At 48.6% G+C, this 24,786-nt stretch overlaps 1 protein-coding gene across 1 annotated transcript in view; it reads left to right on the top strand.

The window, feature by feature from the left end:
- LOC135054940 (transmembrane protein 176A-like) overlaps nt 1-15,853 on the top strand; it is a 49,599-nt gene extending 33,746 nt beyond the window's left edge. Inside the window, exon 7 of the mRNA XM_063958432.1 lies at nt 15,282-15,853. Coding sequence (XP_063814502.1) covers nt 15,282-15,350 — 69 coding nt within the window. The 3' untranslated portion in view covers nt 15,351-15,853. The remainder of the gene's footprint in view (nt 1-15,281) is intronic.
- Nucleotides 15,854-24,786: the final 8,933 nt, after the last annotated feature.

Genomic DNA, 24,786 nt, shown 5'->3' on the forward strand with positions numbered 1-24,786 from the left:
TTTGTCCCCAGTATTTTTGGCACCAGGACCAGGCGCAGAGCCCGGTGCTGGTTGTTAAAATACGGGGGATCCCCTGTCATTTTTCCCCCCCGTATTTTGGCAACCAGGACCGGCTCAAAGAGCCCGAGGCTGGTTATGCTTAGGAGGGGGGACCCCACACAATTTTTTTTTTCTGATTTTTACCCCATTCCATTGGAAAAAAAAAATAAAAAATTGTAAAAATATATAAATAATACTAGTGCCTCCTAAATAGACAAACCAAGTACCTAATCCCTTCTAATATAAATAGATATGCTATTACCAATAAGAAAAACACAAAAAAAACCATGTTTTTAAAAAATTTTATTAGATGCCGCCAGCAAAGTGTGGCGGATTGAAAATGACGAATTTACTGTCTAAAAGCACTGTTGTCGAATTTACAATCTTCAATTGAATATAGTTTTGTCGAAATGCCGCATTTGTACCATTGCAGAAATGTCGAATTTCAAAAAGTCGAATTTGGAAAGTCCGTTTTTTTTGGCGAAAAAGTACTGAATTGCATTGTCGATTTTTTTTTTTTTTTTTTTTTGGGGGGGGGGAGGGAGGGGGGGGGCGAAAATGTCCCGTTTTTCGACATTTTCGGGAATTCGAACGCAATTGCATATGGCTCTAAGGGTGGTATCCATTGACCGTGGGTAATTGTATCGCCGGGGCCTATCGTATTAGCCCGGATGCGGCAGGCTTCTCCCCCGATTCTGGCACTTATCGCGGGTGAAGGCACTCGCAGTGTAATCGGCGATTAGCAACTGCCAGAGCCGCGATAACACATGGGATCTGGGACTTATCCCTGATCCCATGTATTTTTGCTTTATAGTGGGTCTGTTTTTGTCTGATGAAAATGGCCTGTAATAGGATACCGCGATAATGACCATCGGTCATTAATCGCGATATCCAGTCATTTTCACCTGCTGAAAACAGATCGGCTGCAATTGGATACCCCTCTTAAAGTAAACAAAGAGCTGATAGTCAAGCGAGCCCGAAAATTAAATCTGTTTATTATTCACATTCAGATATAACCAATGTCCATAAAATCCAGTAGTAAGCTGAAAAAAAAAATGTTTTGCCTTTAAAACCCCATAGACGGGTCCCCCAATGATCATGTCACTCAGTGTCATTTCCAGTGAGTCTGCTCCTTAACAACTACTGTAGATCAAAGTAAGATCCCACAAAGGAAGTGCATCTCAGCACGCCCGTCACCCGCTAATCTATTAGTTTTAGTGGATTCGTTAGGCTTCTAGCCAATGGGTAGAGGGCACTGATGTAGCTAAAGCACTTCAGCTCATGAGCCCGTTGGTTACAGCTATTGTCATTATAACTAATGTGCTATCAATTCACCATTCAAACAGTTGTACATTGGGGGTCATTCCAAGTTGCTCGCTAGCTACTTTTAGCAGCCGTGCAAACGCATAGTTGCCGCCCACAGGGGAGTGTATTTTCGCTTTGCAAGTGTGCAAACGCGTGTGCAGCCGAGCGGGACAAAGTTTTTTTTCAGTTTCGGAGTAGCTCTGGACTTACTCAGCCCTTGCGATCACTTCAGTCTTTTTGGTGCCGGAATTGACGTCAGACACCAGCCTGCAAACACTTGGACGCGCCTGCGTTTTTTCAAATACTCCCAGAAAACGGTCAATTGATACTCACAAACGCCCTCTTCCTGTCAGTCTCCTTGTGATCGGCTGTGCGAATGGACTCTTCGATAAATCCATCTCCCAGCAACAATACGCTTTGTACCCGTAAAACGCGCCTGCACATTTCGGTGCATGCGCAGTAGTAAAATGTTCTTTGCGCTGCGAAAAACTGCAGCGTGAGCTATCAATTCGGAATGACCCCCATTGTATATTTATTTGCAAACGTAATGGGTAATTTCTCTGACGTCCTTGTGGATGCTGGGAACTCCGTAAGGACCATGGGGAATAGACGGGCTCCGCAGGAGACTGGGCACTCTAAAGAAAAGATTAGGTACTATCTGGTGTGCACTGGCTCCTCACTCTATGCCCCTCATCCAGACCTCAGTTAGAATCTGTGCCCGGCCAGAGCTGGGTGCTCCTAGTGGGCTCTCCTGAGCTTACTAGTAAAAAAAGTATTTATTAGGTTTTTTATTTTCAGTGAGCTTCTGCTGGCAACAGACTCACTGCTACGTGGGACTAAGGGGAGAGAAGCAAACCTACCTGCTTGCAGCTAGCTTGTGCTTCTTAGGCTACTGGACACCATTAGCTCCAGAGGGTTCGAACACAGGCACGTTTCCTCGATCGTCTGTTCCCGGAGCCGCGCCGCCGTCCCCCTCGCAGAGCCAGAAGAACAGAAGCTTGAAGACGACGAAATCGGCGGCAGAAGACTCCTGTCTTCATTTAAGGTAGCGCACAGCACCGCAGCTGTGCGCCATTGCTCCCAGCACACTTACACACTCCGGTCACTGTAGGGTGCAGGGCGCTTGGGGGGGGGGGGGCCCTGGGCAGCAATTGAAGTACCTTTTGGCAATAAAAATACATATATACAGTCTGGCACTGTATGTATGTAAAAACCCCCGCCATTTTTTTACACAGAAAGCGGGACAGAAGCCTGCCACTGAGGGGGCGGGGCCTTCTTCCTCAGCACACCAGCGTCATTTTCTCTTCACAGCTCCGCTGGAAGCTGCTCCCCAGGCTCTCCCCTGCAGTATCCAGGTACAAGAAGGGTAGAAAAGAGAGGGGGGGCACATAAATTTAGGCGCAAATAAAACATATAAGGCAGCTATTGGGTAATCACTTATTATAAGTGAAAATCCCTGTGTTATATAGCGCTGTGGTGTGTGCTGGCATACTCTCTCTCTGTCTCCCCAAAGGACTTTGTGGGGTCCTGTCCTCAGTCTGAGCATTCCCTGTGTGTGTGCGGTGTGTCGGTATGGCTGTGTCGACATGTTTGATGAGGAGGGTTACGTGGAGGCGGAGCAAGGGCAGATGAGTGGTGTCGCCCCCGTCGGTGCCGACGCCTGATTGGATGGATATGTGCAAGGTCTTAAACGACAATGTAAGCTCCTTACATAAAAGGTTTGATGACGCTGCAGCCTTGGGACAGCCGGGGTCTCAGCCCGCGCCTGCCCAGGCGACTCAGAAACCGTCAGGGGCTCATAAACGCCCTCTATCTCAGATGGTTGACACAGATGTCGACACGGAGTCCGACTCAAGTGTCGACGATGATGAGGCACATTTACAGTCTAAAATGACCAAGGCCATCCGATACATGATTATTGCAATGAAAGATGTATTACAGATTTCTGAGATTAACCCTGTTAATACCAAGAGGGTTTATATGTTTGGGGAGAAAAAGCAGCCAGTGACTTTTCCCCCATCTGATGAATTAAATGAATTATGTGAAGAAGCGTGGAGTTCCCCTGATCAGAAACTAGTGATTTCTAAGAGGTTACTGATGGCGTACCCTTTCCCGCCAACGGACAGGTCACGTTGGGAAACATCCCCTAGGGTGGACAAGGCGCTGACACGCTTATCTAAAAAGGTGGCCCTGCCGTCTCAGGATACGGCCGCCCTAAAGGAGCCTGCGGATAGAAAGCAGGAAGCTATCCTGAAGTCAGTGTATACACACTCTGGTACTCTACTGAGACCTGCTATTGCTTCAGCCTGGATGTGTAGTGCTGTAGCAGCATGGACAGATACTCTGTCAGATGACATAGATTCCCTCGACAGGGATACTGTTTTGCTAACCCTGGGCCATATAAAAGACGTCGTCTTATATATGCGGGATGCTCAGAGGGACATTTGCCTGCTGGGCTCTAGAATTAATGCTATGTCCATTTCTGCCAGGAGGGTCTTATGGACTCTGCAATGGACAGGAGATGCTGATTCTAAAAAACACATGGAGGTTTTGCCTTATAAGGGTGAGGAATTGTTTGGGGACGGTCGCGGACCTCGTGTCCACAGCGACAGCTGGAAAGTCGACTTTCTTGCCTCAGGTTTCCTCACAGCCTAATAAAGCACCGTATTCTCAAATGCAGTCCTTTCGTTCTCCGAAAGGCAAGAGGGTCAGGGGTGTATCCTTTCTTGCCAGAGGCAGGGGTAGAGGTAAGAAGCTGCACCATGCAGCCAGTTCCCAGGAACAAAAGTCCTCCCCTGCTTCCACTAAGTCCACCGCATGACGTTGGGGCTCCACAGGCGGAGCCAGGTGCGGTGGGGGCGCATCTCCGAAACTTCAGCAACCAGTGGGTTCGCTCACAGGTGGATCTCTGGGCTGTACAAATTGTATCTCAGGGATACAAGCTGGAATTCGAAGCGACTCCCCCCCGCCGTTACCTCAAATCAGCCTTGCCAGCTTCCCCCATGGAAAGGGAGGTAGTAGTGGCGGCAATTCACAAGCTGTACCTCCAGCAAGTGATTATCAGGGTCCCCCTCCTTCAACAGGGAAGGGGTTACTATTCCACAATGTTTGTGGTACCGAAACCGGATGGTTCGGTGAGACCCATTCTGGATTTAAAATCCTTGAACACTTATATAAAGAAATTCAAGTTCAAAATGGAATCGCTCAGAGCGGTTATTGCAAGCCTGGAAGAGGGGGATTTTATGGTGTCGCTGGACATCAAGGATGCTTACTTGCATGTCCCCATTTACCCACTTCACCAGGAGTACCTCAGGTTTGTGGTACAGGACTGTCATTACCAGTTCCAGACGTTGCCGTTTGGCCTGTCCACGGCACCGAGGATATTTACCAAGGTAATGGCCGAAATGATGATACTCCTTCGGAAGAAGGGAGTTATAGTTATCCCGTACTTGGACGATCTCCTCATAAAGGCGAGGTCCAGAGAGCAGTTGTTGATCAGCGTAGCACTCTCTCAGGAAGTGTTGCAACAGCACGGCTGGATTCTGAATGTTCCAAAGTCGCAGCTGATTCCTGCGACGCGTCTGCTTTTCCTGGGCATGATTCTGGACACAGAACAGAAGAAGGTGTTTCTCCCGGTGGAGAAGGCCCAGGAATTAGCATCTCTGGTCAGGGACCTCCTGAAACCAAAACAGGTATCGGTGCATCACTGCACGCGAGTCCTGGGAAAGATGGTGGCTTCATACGAAGCCATTCCCTTCGGCAGGTTCCATGCAAGGATCTTTCAGTGGGATCTGTTGGACAAGTAGTCCGGATTGCATCTTCAGATGCATCGGCTGATCACCCTGTCCCCAAGGGCCCGGGTGTCTCTTCTGTGGTGGGTGCAGAGTGCTCACCTTCTCGAGGGCCGCAGGTTCGGCATACAGGACTGGGTCCTGGTGACCACGGATGCAAGCCTCCGAGGATGGGGGGCAGTCACTCAGGGAAGAAACTTCCAAGGGCTGTGGTCAAGTCTGGAGACTTCTCTACACATAAATATACTGGAACTAAGGGCCATTTACAACGCCCTGAGTCAAGCAGAGCCCCTGCTTCGAAACCGGCCAGTGCTGATTCAGTCAGACAACATCACGGCGGTCGCCCATGTAAACAGCCAGGGCGGCACAAGAAGCAGGATGGCAATGGCGGAAGCCACAAAGATTCTTCGGTGGGCGGAGAATCACGTGCAAGCACTGTCAGCAGTGTTCATTCCGGGAGTGGACAACTGGGAAGCAGACTTCCTCAGCAGACACGACCTCCACCCGGGAGAGTGGGGACTTCATCAAGAAGTCTTCACACAGATTGCAAAGCGATGGGAACTGCCACAGGTGGACATGATAGCGTCCCGCCTCAACAAAAAGCTAAAAAGATATTGCGCCAGGTCAAGGGACCCTCAGGCGATAGCTGTGGACGCCCTAGTGACACCGTGGGTGTACCAGTCGGTATATGTGTTTCCTCCTCTTCCTCTCATACCCAAGGTACTGAGAATAGTAAGAAATAGAGGAATAAGAACAATACTCATTGTTCCGGATTGGCCAAGAAGGACTTGGTACCCGGAACTGCAAGAAATGCGCACAGAGGACCCATGGCCTCTGCCTCTCAGAAAGGACCTGCTGCAACAAGGGCCCTGTCTGTTCCAAGACTTACCACGGCTGCGTTTGACGGCATGGCGGTTGAACGCCGGATCCTAGCGGAAAAAGGCATTCTGGATGAAGTTATTCCTACGCTGATAAAGGCTAGGAAGGACGTGACAGCAAAGCATTATCACCGTATATGGCGAAAATATGTTGCTTGGTGTGAGGCCAGGACGGCCCCTACAGAGTAATTCCAGCTGGGTCGATTCCTGCACTTCCTACAGTCAGGGGTGACTATGGGCCTAAAATTGGGGTCCATAAAGGTCCAGATTTCAGCCCTATCCATTTTCTTTCAAAAAGAACTGGCTTCACTGCCTGAGGTTCAGACGTTTAAGGGAGTGCTGCATATTCTGCCCCCTTTTGTGCCACCAGTGGCACCCTGGGATCTTAACGTTGTGTTGGATTTCCTGAAATCCCACTGGTTTGAGCCACTTAAGACCGTGGAACTAAAGTATCTCACGTGGAAAGTGGTCATGCTGTTGGCCTTAGCATCGGCTAGGCGTGTGTCGGAATTGGCGGCTTTGTCATGTAAAAGCCCCTATCTGATCTTCCATATGGACAGGGCAGAATTGAGGACTCGTCCCCAATTTCTCCCAAAGGTGGTATCATCGTTTTCATTTGAACCAACCTATTGTGGTGCCTGCGGCTACTCGGGACTTGGAGGACTCCAAGTTGCTGGACGTAGTCAGGGCTTTGAAAATATATGTTTCCAGAACGGTTGGAGTCAGGAAGACTGACTCGCTGTTTATCCTGCATGCACCCAACAAGTTGGGTACTCCTGCTTCAAAGCAAACTATTGCTCGCTGGATCTGTAGCACAATTCAGCTGGCTCATTCTGCGGCTGGATTGCCACATCCAAAATCAGTAAAAGCCCATTCCACAAGGAAGGTGGGCTCTTCTTGGGCGGCTGCCCGAGGGGTCTCTGCTTTACAGCTTTGCCGAGCGGCTACTTGGTCGGGTTCAGACACCTTTGCAAAGTTCTACAAGTTTGATACCCTGGCTGAGGAGGACCTTGTGTTTGCTCATTCGGTGCTGCAGAGTCATCCGCACTCTCCCACCCATTTGGGAGCTTTGGTATAATCCCCATGGTCCTTACGGAGTTCCCAGCATCCACTAGGACGTCAGAGAAAATAAGAATTTACTCACCGGTAATTCTATTTCTCGTAGTACGTAGTGGATGCTGGGCGCCCGTCCCAAGTGCGGACTTTCTGCAATACGTGTATATAGTTATTGCTTAAATAAGGGTTATTGTTATGAGCCATCTGTTGAGTGAGGCTCAGTTGTTCATACTGTTAACTGGGTAAGGTTATCACAAGTTGTACGGTGTGATTGGTGTGGCTGGTATGAGTCTTACCCTGGATTCCAAAAATCCTTTTCTTGTAATGTCAGCTCTTCCGGGCAGTTTCCCTAACTGAGGTCTGGAGGAGGGGCATAGAGGGAGGAGCCAGTGCACACCAGATAGTACCTAATCTTTTCTTTAGAGTGCCCAGTCTCCTGCGGAGCCCGTCTATTCCCCATGGTCCTTACGGAGTTCCCAGCATCCACTACGGACTACGAGAAATAGAATTACCGGTGAGTAAATTCTTATTTTTTATTCTATATTTTTTTCTCATACGTCCTAGAGGATGCTGGGGTCACATCAAGAACCATGGGGTATAGACTGGATCCGCAGGAGACATGGGCACTTAAGACTTTCAAAGGGTGTGAACTGGCTCCTCCATCTATGCCCCTCCTCCAGACTCCAGTTTAGAATATGTGCCCAGTGAGTCTGGATGCACTCTGAGGAGCTCTACTGAGTTTCTCTGAAAAAGACTTATGTTAGGTTTTTTTATTTTCAGGGAGTACTGCTGGCAACAGTCTCCCTGCTTCGTGGGACTTTGGGGAGAGGTCGGACCTACTTCTGTGAGTTTAAAGGCTCTGCTTCTTTGGCTACAGGACACCATTAGCTCCTGAGGGTCTGATCGCTAGGTACGCCTAGATGCTCGTTCCCAGAGCCCGCCGTCACCCCCCTTGCAGAGCCAGAAGTCAGAAGACAGGTGAGTAGAAGAAGAAAAGAAGACTTCAGTGACGGCTTCTGAGGTACCGCAGCGCTCGCACGCTATGCTCCCACACACAGTGGCACTACAGAGTGCGGGGGGGGGGGGGGGGGGGCGCCCTGGCCAGCATATATGACCTCTATAAGTAACTGGCAAGAGCGGACATAGTGCCAGGGCACTGTCCGGACCCCCGCCAGTATAAAAATGTATTTGAAAAGAGCGGGTCTGAAGCGTGCCATTACGGGGGCGGAGCTTATCCCTCACAGCCCGGCGCCATTTTCGCTACACAAGGCTGCAGAGACGCTGGTCCTTCCTCACACTGCTGCATAAGTATCAGGGTGAAAAAAGTTATTTTGGTGCATTATATGTTAATTATAAAAGCGCTGCAGGTCTGGGGCATTTTCTGTGGTGTTTCAGACCGGGATTGAGCGCTGGGGTGTGAGCTGGCAATAACTCCCTCTGTGTCTCTCTGACAGGCTTTACTGTGTGGGTCTGTCCCATATAGGCCCAGTGTGTCTGGGTGTGTTGGGTGCACGTGTGTCGGCATGTCTGAGGCGGAGTGCTCTTCCCAGGAGGAGACTATGTTAGGGACACAAACGGCTGTGGCCCTGTCGGCACCGCCGACGCCTGATTGGGTGAATGTTTTGAGTGCTTTGAATGCTAATGTGGCTCTGATAAATAAGAGATTGGATAAATCTGAGTCTCAAAACCAGGCATGGAAGAAATCCGTAGAGGATGTGTTGTTACAAGTCCAGACCCCCTCGGGGTCACAAAAACGTTCATTTGCCAGCTGGCAGACACGGATACCGACACGGACACTGACTCAAGTGTCGACTATAGTGATGCCAGATTAGATCCAAAACTGGCAAAGAGCATTCAGTACATGATTGTGGCAATAAAAGACTTATTACATATCACTGAGGACCCTACTGTTACTGATACTAGGGTCTGTATGTATAAAGGAAAGAAACCTGAGGTAACGTTTCCTCCCTCTCATGAACTGAACACGCTTTGTGAAAAGGTTTGGGAAAATCCTGACAAAGTTTCAGACTCCCAAAAGGATTCTACTGGCGTATCCGTTCGTTCCTTCCTTCCTTCCTTCCTTCCTTCCTTCCTTCCTTCCTTCCGAACAAACTAACCGAAAGGGAAAAGGTAAACAATCACAGCCCGTGGCCGGTTCTCAGGAGCAGAAGTCCTCCCCGGCTTCTGCCAAATCCACCGCATGACGCTGGGGCTCTTCTGCGGGAATCCGCACTGGTGGGGGCACGTCTCAAGCTCTTCAGTCAGTTCTGGGCTCGTTCGGCCCTGGACCCATGGGTTTTAGAAATAGTGTCCCAGGGGTACAAATTGGAGTTTCAAGACGTTCCTCCTCACCGATTTTTTTTCTAAATCGGCCTTACCAGCTTCTTTTCCGGACAGGGAGGTGGTATGCGCCGCAATACAAAGATTGTGTCACAATCAAGTCATTGTCGGGGTTCCCCCGTCGCAACAGGGAGAATGCTTTTATTTGAGCCTGTTCGTGGACCCGAAGCCAGACGGCTCAGTCAGACCAATCCTGAACCTCAAATCCCTCAGTTTCTACCTAAGAAAATTCAAATTCAAGATGGAATCTCTCCGGGCAGTGATCTCCAGTCTGGAGGAAGGGGATTTTATGGTATCTATAGACATAAAGGATGCCTACTTACATGTTCCCATTTATCTTCCACATCAGGCTTACCTGAGGTTTGCAGTTCAGGATTGTCATTACCAATTTCAGACGTTGCTGTTTGGTCTGTCCACGGCACCGAGGGTTTTCACCAAAGTAATGGCCGAAATGATTGTTCTCCTGCGCAAACAAGGAGTCACAATTATCCCGTACTTGGACGATCTCCTGATAAAGGCGAGATCCAGGGACCAATTACTGCAGAACATTACGCTCTCCCTGACAATTCTGCAGCAACATGGTTGGCTCCTAAACTTGCCAAAATCACAGTTGGTTCCGCGAGACGGCTGTCGTTTTTGGGAATGATTCTGGACACAGAATTACAGAGTTTTTCTTCCAGTGGAAAAGGCTCTGGAAATTCAGAACCTGGTCAAACAAATTCTGAAACCAGCAAGAGTATCGATCCATCAATGCACTCGGTTGCTGGGGAAGATGGTGGCGGCCTACGAGACCATTCAGTTTGGCAGAGTCCATGCCAGAGTGTTTCAGTGGGACCTGTTGGACAAGTGGTCCGGGTCCCATCTGCACATGCACCGAAGGATAATCCGGTCTTCCAAGACCAGAATCTCACTCCTGTGGTAGCTGCACAGCTCTCACCTCCTAGAGGGACGCAGGTTCGGGATCCAGGACTGGATCCTAGTGACCACGGATGTGAGTCTCCGAGGCTGGGGAGCAGTCACACAGGGGGAAAGCTTCCAGGGAAGATGGTCAAGCCAGGAAATTTGTCTACACATAAACGTTCTGGAAATAAGGGCCATTTACAACTGCCTTCTGCAAGCGGAACATCTTCGCAATCGGCCAGTCTTGATTCAGTCTGACAACATAACAGCAGTAGCGTACATAAACTGCCAGGGCGGAACAAAGAGCAGAGTGGCAATGGCAGAGGCCACAAAGGTTCTCCGCTGGGTGGAAAGGCATACAAGCGCTCTGTCAGCGGTCTTCATTCCAGGAGTGGACAACTGGGAAGCAAACTTCCTCAGCAGACACGATCTCCATCCAGGAGAGTCTTCATCAAGAGGTCTTTGCAGAAGTGACAAGTCTTTGGGGAATTCCTCAAATAGACATGATGGCGTCTCGTCTCAACAAGAAACTTCAGAGATATTGTTCCAGGTCGAGACCCTCAAGCAATAGCAGTGGACTCCCTAGTGACACCGTGGGTGTTTCAGTCGGTGTATGTGTTTCCTCCGCTTCCACTCGTTCCAAAAGTGATAAAGATCATAAGAAGAACGAAGGTTCAAGCGATCCTCATTGTTACAGACTGGCCAAGTAGGGCTTGGTATCCAGATCTTCAGGAATTACTCATAAGAGATCACTGGCCTCTTCCTCTGAGGGAGGATCTGTTACAGCAGGGGCCGTTCGTGTTCCAAGACTTACCGCGACTTTGTTTGCCGGCTTGGCGGTTGAACACCGGATCCTAGCCCGAAAGGGTATTCACAAGGAAGTCATCCCTACTCTTATTCAGGCCAGAAAAGGAGTAACGTCTAAACATTATCACCGTATTTGGAGAAAATACGTGTCTTGGTGTGAATCCAGGAAGGCTCCTACGGAAGAACTTCAGTTAGGACGTTTTCTCCATTTTCTACAAGCTGGTGTGGATGCGGGCCTAAAGTTGGGCTCAATTAAAGTACAGATTTCAGCCTTATCGGTTTTCTTCCAAAAACAATTGGCCTCCCTTCCAGAAGTTCAGACTTTCTTGAAAGGCGTGTTGCACATCCAACCTCCCTTTGTGCCCCCAGTGGCACCGTGGGATCTTAACGTGGCGTTGCAATTCTTCAATCTAATTGGTTTAAACCTTTACAGAAGGTAGAGTTGAAATTCCTCACTTGGAAAGTTGTCATGCTGTTGGCCTTGGCATCTGCAAGGCGAGTATCTGAATTAGCGGCCTTGTCTCACAAGAGCCCTTATTTGATCTTCCATGAAGATAGAGCAGAGTTGAGGACTCGTCAGCAATTTCTGCCGAAAGTGGTTTCGTCGTTCCACTTGAACCAACCTATTGTGGTGCCAGTGGCTACTGACGCCTTGCTGGAATCAAAGATTCTCGATGTAGTCAGAGCTTTGAAAATTTATGTCACCAGAACGGCTCAGTTTAAGAAAACTGAGGCTCTGTTTGTCCTGTATGCTCACAACAAGGTTGGGGCTCCTGCTTCCAAGCAGACTAGTACGCACTGGATCTGTCATACGATTCAGCATGCTCATTCTACGGCTGGATTGCCATTACTGAAATCGGTGAAGGCCCATTCTACCAGAAAGGTGGGCTCATCCTGGGCGGCTGCCAGGGGGGGTCTCTGCATTATAACTTTGCGAAGTTCTACAAGTTTGATACCCTGGCTGATGAGGACCTCATGTTTGGTCAGTCGGTGCTGCAGAGTCATCCGCACTCTCTCCTGCCCGTTCTAGAGCTTAGGTATAACCCCATGGTTCTTGATGTGACCCCAGCATCCTCTAGGACGTATGAGAAAATAGGATTTTAATACCTACCGGTAAATCCTTTTTTTCTTAGTCCGTAGAGGATGCTGGGCGCCCGTCCCAATGCGTACTGTATCTGCAGTTTTTTGTTATGTTTTAACACATGTTGTGTTACGTTTTTAGTCAGCCTGTTGCTGACGTTGTTCATGCCGTTGACTTGCGTTATGTTGAATGCCATGTTGTACAGCGTGCTTGAGGTGTGAGCTGGTATGTATCTCACCTTGGTTTAACAATAAATCCTTTTCCTCGAAATGTCAGTCTCCCTGGGCACAGTTCCTATAACTGGAGTCTGGAGGAGGGGCATAGAGGGAGGAGCCAGTTCACACCCTTTGAAAGTCTTAAGTGCCCATGTCTCCTGCGGATCCCGTCTATACCCCATGGTTCTTGATGTGACCCCAGCATCCTCTACGGACTAAGAGAAAAGGATTTACCGGTAGGTATTAAAATCCTATTTTTATTTTTTTATTTTTTTTTTAATGTCCTCTATATGTACATTCTCCTGTCACCTACCACCCCACCCCCACCACTACCACACTTTGCAAGGTCCCCATACTCGCATACAGTGGGTGTTGCGTACCCAACCCTTTGTCACTAAGGGTTGGGTTCGGGATCCCGATAGTCAGGATGCCAGCGATGAGAATACCAACAGCGGCATCCCGACTGTCAGAATCCCAACACATTTTAAAAGGTAAACTAGCCAGGAGCAGTCAGAATGTTCCTTCTACCTAGGCTGCCCATACTATCCCTCTAAACCGGGACACTACTGAATTACCCAGGTTCTGTAGCTGATTAAACCAGGTGAAATGCAGTATTGAAGCCAGCCACAGAACCGGTGGAATTTATGAGTGTCCTGGTTTAAAGTGTTTGGTATCTGGTGACCGGCGGTTGGGAGACCACCGGTCACCATACTGACACGGGGATCCCGTTTGTCAGATGGCCAGCGGGGGAAGGGTGAGTGCAACGAAGCTCCTTGCAGGCTTGCTGCGCTCACCACAGGTTCTATTCCCACTCTGTGGGTGTCGTGGGAATAGTCCCTGTTGGTTGGCATGCTGACCGGCAGGCCAGTCAGTGTTTTGGATGCCAGCGCCGGTATTGGTCACATAACTGCATCCCGGTTTAAAGGGATAGTGCTGTAAAGTAGGCAGACTTGTACTGTACCTCTAAACTGCACCTTTAGGCCTTCAAATTTAGGATTGCAAGGCCAAAACAAAGAAAGCTACATGGATTATCATCAACATCAGTTCCCTCAATACAATATCAGTGCAGAGTTTGTATGTTCTCCCTGTGCTTGCGTGACTTTCCTCTGGGGACTTCAGTTTCCCCCCACAATCCAAATAAATACAGGAAGCTTGTCTTACGACAAATAAAAAAGCTGTGTGGGTGGTAGGGAATATGGATTGTAAACTCCACTGGGGATGGGACTAATGTAAATGGCTAAATAGTCTCTGTACAGTGCAACGTAAACTGTGTACCTTGTAAATAACTAAGTAAAATAAATGCCTGTCTGAGTAATTTAGGAGGGAATTACATACAGTCAGAGCAGCCATTTGTCAGCTAGGCCAATATATGAAAACTATGGACTAGAAAGTAGAAACTTGAGATCACTGAGGCTTGGGGCCCTTTGTGTCCAGGGGTCTGATTCAGAAGTGGACCATGCTGCTTCCACTCTTGCGTCTGTTGACGGAGTCTCGTAAGTGAAAATGGGGGTCATTCCAAGTTGATCGCTCGCTAGCAACTTTTCGCAGCGCAGCGATCATCTCAACCGCACCTAAACTGTGCATGCGTATGCACCGCAAAGCACAGGCATGTCGTACGAGTACAAAGTGGTTAGTTGCTGAGCAATGGATTTAATGAAGATTTCATTTGCACAGCCGAACTCACAGTGATTGACAGGAAAAGGGCGTCTATGGGTGTCAACTGACCGTTTTCAGGGAGTGGTTGGAAAAACGCAGGCGTGTCCAGGCGTTTGCAGGGTGGGTGTCTGACATCAAATCTGGACCAGACACGCTGAAATGATCTCAAGGGCTGAGTAAGTCTAAAGCTACTTAGAAACTACACAAAAAAATTTCGGCCCGCTCGGCAGCACACGCGTTTGCACACTTACAAAGCGAAAATACACTCCCCCCATAGCAAAAAGTTGCGCGATCAACTTGGAATGACCTCCAATATACAAATGCCTGCTTCAGCTTCTGCCTGGTGTACAAGCACTCGCTGAAATGTGCAAGCAGTGAGATGTCCACTCTCAGCGTCTTGCATGCTGTACCACCACCAGCGTTTTTTTGTAGTACCATCGGTGTACCATCGCACACACTGCAGCGTTGGTGAAGCCTGTGGACCTTCTTTTTAAATGTAACTACTGATCTAATAAAGCAATTCGGGAGATTTGTCAAATCACGGTGAGAGATAAAGCTTCTCTGTGCTAGAAAAATGATTTTTTGAAGCTTATTGGTTGCTAGGTATAATTTCTTCTTTCTCTCTCTCTCTCTCTCTCTCTCTCTCTCTCTCTCTCTCTCTCTCCCCCTCCAATATTTGCTAAATCTCCCCCTATATCTGAATAGAAAATGGCCAAGTTACCTTTTAAGATGTACTTCGCTGGTACCTAAGCCATCTAACACACATGGGCACATCTGCATCTCAGACTGGACCATTTTTTCCCCCAGGCAGGGTAACACTGAGCTCTAAGCTGTAGATGTGAAGAGGATGTGAGGTTCCTTTGTCCCACGAGAACGCCTCAGCTGCCAGTGCTGTCTACTCTCGGTACAACACACATACTAAACAGCGGCTGCTGTAAAATAGTTGCATACGTTGATGTTACTGTACAATATCTGGGACAGGTTTGCTATAGTTAATAAACTGAGCCAGTCTTCCTCAGTGTGCGGGGGCTGACCCTGCAAGCATTCCCTGTGCTAATAGACCTATTTAGATGAACATGTGGCTGTTTGTCATTTCAGCCCACACTCCCACTTATTATTTCAGTGAGGCTTTCATTCAATGCAGATATACAGTAAGCACATTATAGGATTGCCTCTGTAAGGTAGCGTCACATACATCTGCTTTGTGTTACAGAAGCCTGCTGAAGAGAAAGATGATCCTCTGCTGTCCGCTGACCCTACGGGTGAAATACTCACTGTTTAGAGAGAAGATGATTTCTACGCACATATAAACTGCCATAATTATCGTCTCCGTGACATCATATAAATCTTTGACATTATTAGGTCTTCTATCATGTTGAAATGAAATACTGCGATGACCAGATATTTTAGCAAAACATATTACTGGTATAGGTATAATTACACTTCTCTTTAGTTAAAGCTTTTTACTGGGGACAAACGTGCAGGTCAGGAAACATTGGAGCCATGCATGTAATATGATTGGTTGCTTTTCTGTACTGTCACTATTAAAATATTTGTATTCTCTGCCGTTGTGTGTGTATGTAGTGTTGTGTATGATATGCACTGGACTGTAGTACATTACTGTAAGTGCAATACTGTACAAGAGAGTCGTGTATAAAAGAGCAGGAGTCTCCAGTAACCGTGGTCTGGGTAAAGCACTTATTGCAAAGTCAATACGTTTATAACCAAAATGGAGCTTCCAGGATTAATATGACAAATGCAACAGAATAAAGAGATTAAAAAGTTCTTCATTTAACGTGGTAATTATTTTGTTTGCTGCTTTTACTTTGCGTATAGATCCCCTGAATACAGACAAAACCCTATACTGCTAATGCAATGGTTTATATAAAACACAGTAGAAAACCACATAGGAATATCAAATATACTGTAGGGCAATTCCATTTGTGACAGACTCGATAAATGATTCACTGCAATAATAATGATTATTTCTCTGACGTCCTAGTGGATGCTGGGAACTCCGTAAGGACCATGGGGAATAGCTGCTCCGCAGGAGACTGGGCACAAAAGTAAAGCTTTAGGACTACCTGGTGTGCACTGGCTCCTCCCCCTATGACCCTCCTCCAAGCCTCAGTTAGATTTTTGTGCCCGGCCGAGAAGGGTGCACACTAGGGGCTCTCCTGAGCTTCTTAGTGAAAGTTTAGTTTTAGGTTTTTTATGTTCAGTGAGACCTGCTGGCAACAGGCTCACTGCATCGAGGGACTAAGGGGAGAAGAAGCGAACTCACCTGCGTGCAGAGTGGATTGGGCTTCTTAGGCTACTGGACACCATTAGCTCCAGAGGGACCGAACACAGGCCCAGCCTCGGAGCTCGGTCCCAGAGCCGCGCCGCCGGCCCCCTTACAGAGCCAGAAGCAAGAAGAGGTCCGGAAAAATCGGCGGCAGAAGACATCAGTCTTCAACAAGGTAGCGCACAGCACTGCAGCTGTGCGCCATTGTTACTCAGGCACACTTCACACTTCGGTCACTGAGGGTGCAGGGCGCTAGGGGGGGGCGCCCTGAGCAGCAATGTAAACACCTTGGCTGGCATAAATACACCACATATAACCCCCAGGGCTATATGGATGTATTTTAACCCCTGCCAGAACTCACCAAAAAGCGGGAGAAAAGGCCGCCGAGAAGGGGGCGGAGCCTATCTCCTCAGCACACGGGCGCCATTTTCCATCACAGCTCCGCTGGAAGGACGTCTCCCTGACTCTCCCCTGCAGTCCTGCACTACAGAAAAGGGTAAAAAAGAGAGGGGGGCACTAATTTGGCGCAGTTTTGATACTAACAGCAGCTATAAAGGGAACAGCACTTTTTATAGTGGTATTCCTGTCTATATATAGCGCTCTGGTGTGTGCTGGCATACTCTCCCTCTGTCTCCCCAAAGGGCTAGTGGGGTCCTGTCCTCTATCAGAGCATTCCCTGTGTGTGTGCGGTGTGTCGGTACGATTGTGTCGACATGTTTGAGGAGGAAAATGAGATGGAGGCGGAGCAATTGCCTATTATAGAGTTGTCACCCCCTAGGGAGTCGACACCTGAGTGGATGAGCTTATGGAAGGAATTGCGTGACAGTGTCAGCTCTTTACGACAGACAGTTGACGACATGAGACAGCCGGCTACTCAGCTTGTGCCTGTCCAGGGGTCTCAAACGCCATCAGGGGCTTTAAAACGCCCGTTACCTCAAATGGCAGACACGGATACTGACTCCAGTGTCAATGATGAGGAGACAAACGTGACTTCCACTAGGGCCACACGTTACATGATTGAAGCAATGAAAAATGTATTGCATATCTCTGATAATACAAGTACCACTAAAAAGGGTATTATGTTTGGTGAGAAAAAACTGCCTGTAGTTTTTCCTGTATCCGAGGAATTAAATGAAGTGTGTGATGAGGCGTGGGTTTCCCCCGATAAAAAACTGATAATTCCTAAAAGGTTATTGGCATCATACCCTTTCCCGCCAGAGGATAGGGCACGTTGGAAAACACCCCCTAGGGTGGATAAAGCGCTCACACGCTTGTCTAAACAGGTAGCACTACCCTCTCCTGATACGGCCGCCCTAAAGGAACCTGCCGATAGAAAGCTGGAGAATATCCTAAAATGTATATACACTCACACGGGTGTTATACTGCGACCAGCAATCGCCTCAGCCTGGATGTGCAGTGCGGGCCTGGCGTGGTCGGATTCCCTGACTGAAAATATTGATACCCTAGATAGGGACAGTATATTACTGACTATAGAGCATTTGAAGGATGCATTTCTATATATGCGTGATGCACAGAGGGATATTTGCAGACTGGCATCAAGAGTTAGCGCGCTGTCCATTTCTGCAAGAAGGTTTATGGACGCGGCAGTGGTCAGGTGATGCGGATTCTAAAAGGCACATGGAAGTATTGCCTTATAAGGGGGAGGAGTTATTTGGGGTAGGTCTATCAGACCTGGTAGCCACGGCAACTGCTGGAAAATCCACATTTCTCTAACGTCCTAGTGGATGCTGGGGACTCCGTCAGGACCATGGGGAATAGCGGCTCCGCAGGAGACAGGGCACAAAAGCAAGCTTTTAGGATCACATGGTGTGTACTGGCTCCTCCCCCTATGACCCTCCTCCAAGCCTCAGTTAGGTTTTTGTGCCCGGCCGAGAAGGGTGCAATCTAGGTGGCTCTCTTAAAGAGTTACTTAGAAAAAGTTTTTAGGTTCTTTATTTTCAGTGAGTCCTGCTGGCAACAGGCTCACTGCATCGAGGGACTTAGGGGAGAGATTTTCAACTCACCTGCGTGCAGGATGGATTGGATTCTTAGGCTACTGGACATAGCTCCAGAGGGAGTCGGAACACAGGGCTCGCCCTGGGGTTCGTCCCGGAGCCGCGCCACCGACCCCCCTTGCAGACGCTGAAGATGAAGAGGTCCGGAACCAGGCGGCAGAAGACTCTCAGTCTTCATCAGGTAGCGCACAGCACTGCAGCTGTGCGCCATTGTTGTCAGCACACTTCACACAGCGGTCACGGAGGGTGCAGGGCGCTGGAGGGGGGCGCCCTGGGCAGCAATGTATAATACCTGTATGGCGAAAAATACATCACATATAGCCCTTGAGGCTATATGGATGTATTTAACCCCTGCCAGATATCTAAAACTCCGGAGAAGAAGCCCGCCGAAAAGGGGGCGGGGCCTATTCTCCTCAGCACACAGCGCCATTTTCCCTCACAGAAAGGCTGGTGGGAAGGCTCCCATGCTCTCCCCTGCACTGCACTACAGAAACAGGGTTAAAACAGAGAGGGGGGGCACTGATTTGGCGATATGTATATATATTAAAATGCTATAAGGGAGGAACACTTATATAAAGGTTGTCCCTGGATAATTATAGCGTTTTGGTGTGTGCTGGCAAACTCTCCTCTGTCTCCCCAAAGGGCTAGTGGGTCCTGTCCTCTATCAGAGCATTCCCTATGTGTGTGCTGTATGTCGGTACGTGTGTGTCGACATGTATGAGGAAAATATTGGTGAGGAGGCGGAGCAAATTGCCTGTAATGGTGATGTCACTCTCTAGGGAGTCGACACCGGAATGGATGGCTTATTTATGGAAATTACGTGACAATGTCAACACGCTGCAAGCCGGTTGACGACATGAGAGGGCCGGCGAACAAATTAGTATCTGTCCAGGCGTCTCAAACACCGTCAGGGGCTGTAAAATGCCCATTTACCTCAGTCGGTCGACACAGACCCAGACACGGACACTGATTTCAGTGTCGACGGTGAAGAAACAAACGTATTTTCTTTTAGGGCCACACGTTAAGGGCAATGAAGGAGGTGTTACATATTTCTGATACTCCAAGTACCACAAAAAAGGGTATTATGTGTGAGGTGAAAAAACTACCTGTAGTTTTTCCTGAATCAGATAAATTAAATGAAGTGTGTGATGATGCGTGGGTTTCCCCCGATAGAAAATTATTGGCGGTATACCCTTTCCCGCCAGAAGTTAAGGCGCGGTGGGAAACACCCCTCAGGGTAAATAAGGCGCTCACACGCTTATCAGAACAAGTAGCGGTACCATCTACGGATAGGGCCGTACTTAAGGAGCCAGCTGATAGGAGGCTGAAAAATATCCTAAAAAGTATACACACACATGCTGGTGTTATACTGCGACCAGCGATCGCCTCAGCCTGGATGTGCAGAGCTGAGGTGGCTTGGTCGGATTCCCTGACTAAAAATATTGATACCTTTGACAGGGACAGTATTTTATTGACTATAGAGCATTTAAAGGATGCATTTCTATATATGCGAGATGCGCAGAGGGATATTTGCACTCTGGCATCAAGAGTAAATGCGATGTCCATATCTGCAAGAAGATGTTTATGGACACGACAGTGGTCAGGTGATGCAGATTCCAAACGGCACAAAGATGTATTGCCGTATAAAGGGGAGGAGTTATTTGGGGTCGGTCCATGGGACCTGGTGGCCAGGGCAACTGCTGGAAAATCCACCGTTTTTTACCCTAAGTCACATCTCTGCAGAAAAAGACACCGTCTTTTCAGCCTCAGTCCTTTCGTCCCTATAAGAGTCATATCTGCCCAGGGATAGAGGAAAGGGAAGAAGACTGCAGCAGGCAGCCCATTCCCAGGAACAGAAGCCCTCCACCGCTTCTACCAAGTTCTCAGCATGACGCTGGGACCGTACAGGACCCCTGGATCCTACAAGTAGTATCCAAGGGGTACAGATTGGAATGTCGAGAGGTTTCCCCCCTCGCAGGTTCCTGTAGTCTGCTGTACCAATGTCTCCCTCCGACAGGGAGGCAGTATTGAAAACAATTCACAAGCTGTATTCCCAGCAGGTGATAATAAAATTACCCCTCCGACAACAAGGAAAGGGGTATTACTCCACACTATATGGTGGTACTGAAGGCTAGGTGAGACCTATTCTAAATCTGAAAAATTTGAACACTTACAAGGGTTCAAATCCAGATGGAGTCACTCAGAGCAGTGATAGCAAAGAACAAAGGGACTATATGGTGTCCCGGGACATCAGGGATGCTTACCTCCATGTCCCAAAATTTGCTTTTTCTCACCAAGGGTACTTCAGGTTCGTGGTACAGAACTGTCACTATCAGTTTCAAGACGATGCCGTTGGATTGTCCAAGGCACCCCGGGTCCTTACCAAGGTAATGACCGAAAGGAGGATTCGTCTTCAAAGAAAATGGACGACCTCCTGATAAGAACAAGGTCCAGAGAACAGTTGGAGGTCGGAGTAGCACTATCTCAAGTAGTTCTACGACAGCACGGGTGGATTCTAAATATTCCAAAACCGCAGTTGTTCCGACGACACGTCTGCTGGTCCTAGGGATGATTCTGGACACAGTCCAGGAAAAGGTGTTTCTCCCAGAGGAGAAAGCCAGGGAGTTATCCGAGCTAATCGGGATCCTCCTAAAACCAGGAAAAGTGTCAGTGCATCATTGCACAAGAGTCCTGGTAAAAATGGTGGCTTATTACGAAGCACTTCCATTCGGCAGATTTCACGCAAGAACTCTTCAGTGGGATCTGCTGGACAAATGGTCCGGATCGCATCTTCAGATGCATCAGCGGATAACCCTATATCCAAGGACAAGGGTGTCTCTCCTGTGGTGATTACAGAGTGCTCATCTTCTAGAGGGCCGCAGATTCGGCATTCAGGATTGGATGCTCGTGACCACGGAGGCCAGCCTGAGAGGCTGGGGAGCAGTCACACAAGGAGTGTGATCAAGTCTGGAGAATTCTCTCCACATAAATATACTGGAGCTAAGAGCAAATTTATAATGCTCTAAGCTTAGCAAGACCTCTGCTTCAAGGTCAGCCGGTATTGATCCAGTGGGATAACATCACGGCAGTCGCCCACGTAAACAGAAAGGGCGGCACAAGAAGCAGGAGGGCAGTGGCAAAACTGCAAGGATTTTTCGCTAGGCGGAAAATCATGTGATAGCACTGTCAGCAGTGTTCATTCCGGGAGTGGACGACTGGGAAGCAGACTTCCTCAGCAGGCACGACCTCCACCCGGGAGAGTGGGAACTTCATCGGGAAGTTTCCGCATGATTGTGAACCGTTGGGAAAGACCAAAGGTGGACATGATGGCGTCCCGCCCGAAAAAAAAAATGGGACAGGTATTGCGCCAGGTCACGAGACCTTCAGGCGATAGCTGTGGACGTCCTGGTAACACCGTGGGTGTAACAGTCGGTGTATGTGTTCCCTCCTCTGCTTCTCATAACCAAGGTATTGATAATTATAAGACATAGAGGAGTAAGAACTATACTCGTGGCTCCGGATTGGCCAAGAGGGACTTGGTAACCTGAACTTCAAGAGATGCTCACAGAGGACTAATGGCCTCGGGAGCTAAGAAGGGATTTGCTTTCAGCAAGTACCATGTCTGTTCCAAGAGGAACCGTGGCATCGGCCTTTAAGAAAGGACCTGCTCCAGCAGGGACCTTGTCTGTTCCAAGACTTACCGCGACTGCGTTTGACGGCATGGCGGTTTGAACGCCGGATCCTAAGGGAAAAGGCATTCCGAAAGAGGTCATACCTACCCTGGTCAAAGCCAGGAAGGAGGTGACCGCACAACGTTATCACCACATGTGGTAAAAATATGTTGCGTGGGTGAGGCCAGGAAGGCCCCACGAAAAAATTTCAACTAGGTCGATTTCTGCACTTCCTGCAAACAGGAGTGTCTATGAACCTCAAATTGGGGTCCATTAAGGTTCAAGTTTCGGCCCTATAGATTTTCTTCCAGAAAGAATTGGCTTCAGTTCCTGAAGTCCAGACGTTTGTCAAGGGAGTATTGCATATACAGCCCTTGTGTGCCTTCAGTGGCACCGTGGGATCTCAACGTAGTGTTGGGATTCCTCAAATCATATTGGTTTGAACCACTCAAATCTGTGGATTTGAAATATCTCACATGGAAAGTGACCATGCTGTTGGCCCTGGCCTCGGCCAGGCGATTGTAAAAATTGGCGGCTTTGTCTTACAAAAGCCCATATCTGATTGTCCATTCGGACAGGGCAGAACTGCGGACTCGTCCCCAGTTTCTTCCTAAGGTGGTGTCAGCGTTTCACCTGAAACAACCTATTGTGGTGCCTGCGGCTACTAGGGACTTGGAGGACTCCAAGTTGCTAGACGTTGTCAGGGCCCTGAAAATATATATATAATTCCAGGATGGCTGGAGTCAGAAAGTCTGACTTGCTGTTTATATTGTAGGCACCCAAAAAGCTGGGTGCTCCTGCTTCTAAGCAGACTATTGCTCGTTGGATTTGTAGTACAATTCAGCTTGCACATTCTGTGGCAGGCCTGCCACAGCCAAAATCTGTAAATGCCCATTCCACAAGGAAGGTGGGCTCATCTTGGGCGGCTGCCCGAGGGGTCTCGGCTTTACAACTTTGCCGAGCAGCTACTTGGTCAGGGGCAAACACGTTTGCTAAATTCTACAAATTTGATACCCTGGCTGAGGAGGACCTGGAGTTCTCTCATTCGGTGCTGCAGAGTCATCCGCACTCTCCCGCCCGTTTGGGAGCTTTGGTATAATCCCCATGGTCCTGACGGAGTCCCCAGCATCCACTAGGACGTTAGAGAAAATAAGATTTTACTTACCGATAAATCTATTTCTCATAGTCCGTAGTGGATGCTGGGCGCCCATCCCAAGTGCGGATTGTCTGCATTACTTGTACATAGTTATTGTTACAAAAAAATTGGGTTATTATTGTTGTGAGCCATCTTTTTTAGAGGCTACTTCATTGTTATCATACTGTTAACTGGGTTCAAATCACAAGTTGTACGGTGTGATTGGTGTGGCTGGTATGAGTCTTACCCGGGATTCAAGATCCTTCCTTATTGTGTACGCTCGTCCGGGCACAGTACCTAACTGAGGCTTGGAGGAGGGTCATAGGGGGAGGAGCCAGTACACACCATGTGATCCTAAAAGCTTGCTTTTGTGCCCTGTCTCCTGCGGAGCCGCTATTCCCCATGGTCCTGACGGAGTCCCCAGCATCCACTACGGACTATGAGAAATAGATTTATCGGTAAGTAAAATCTTATTTTTTACCCCAGGTAGCTTCTCAACCTAAGAAGACGCCGTATTATCAGGCGCAGTCCTTTCGGCCCCATAAGGGCAAAAGGCGCCTCATTTCTGCCCCGTGGCAGAGGGAGAGGAAAAAGGCTGCAACAAACAGCCAGTTCCCAGGAACAAAAGCCCTCTCCCGCCTCCGCAAAGTCCTCAGCATGACGCTGGGGCTTTACAAGCGGACTCAGGCACGGTGGGGGCCCGTCTCAAGAAGTTCAGTGCGCAGTGGGCCCACTCGCAAGTGGAACCCTGGATCCTTCAGGTGGTATCTCAGGGGTACAAATTGGAATTCGAGACGTCTCCCCCTCGCCGTTTTCTAAAGTCTGCTTTACCGACGTCTCCCTCAGACAGGGAGGCAGTATTGGAAGCCATTCACAAGCTATATTCCCAGCAGGTGATAATCAAGGTACCCCTCCTACAACAGGGAAAGGGGTACTATTCCACACTATTTGTGGTACCGAAGCCGGACGGCTCGGTGAGACCAATTTTAAACCTAAAATCCTTGAACACTTACATACAAAGGTTCAAATTCAAGATGGAGTCACTCAGAGCAGTGATTGCAAACCTGGAAGAAGGGGACTATATGGTGTCTCTGGACATCAAAGATGCTTACCTACATGTCCCAATTTACCCTTCTCACCAAGGGTACCTCAGGTTTGTGGTACAGAACTGTCACTATCGGTTTCAGACGCTGCCGTTTGGATTGTCCACGGCACCCCGGGTCTTTACCAAGGTAATGGCCGAAATGATGATACTCCTTCGAAGGAAGGGAGTTTTAGTTATCCCTTACTTGGACGATCTCCTGATAAGGGCAAGATCCAGGGAACAGTTGGAAGTCGGAGTAGCACTATCTCAGATAGTGCTGCGCCAGCACGGTTGGATTCTCAATATTCCAAAATCGCAGCTGAACCCGACGACACGACTTCTATTCCTAGGGATGATCCTGGACACAGTCCAGAAAAAGGTGTTTCTCCCGGAGGAGAAAGCCAGGGAGTTATCCGAACTAGTCAGAAATCTCCTAAAACCAGGCCAAGTCTCGGTGCATCAATGCACAAGGGTCCTGGGAAAGATGGTGGCTTCTTACGAAGCAATCCCATTCGGCAGATTCCAC

This window comes from Pseudophryne corroboree, chromosome 3, assembly GCF_028390025.1.
Source record: "Pseudophryne corroboree isolate aPseCor3 chromosome 3, aPseCor3.hap2, whole genome shotgun sequence".
NCBI lineage: Eukaryota > Metazoa > Chordata > Amphibia > Anura > Myobatrachidae > Pseudophryne > Pseudophryne corroboree.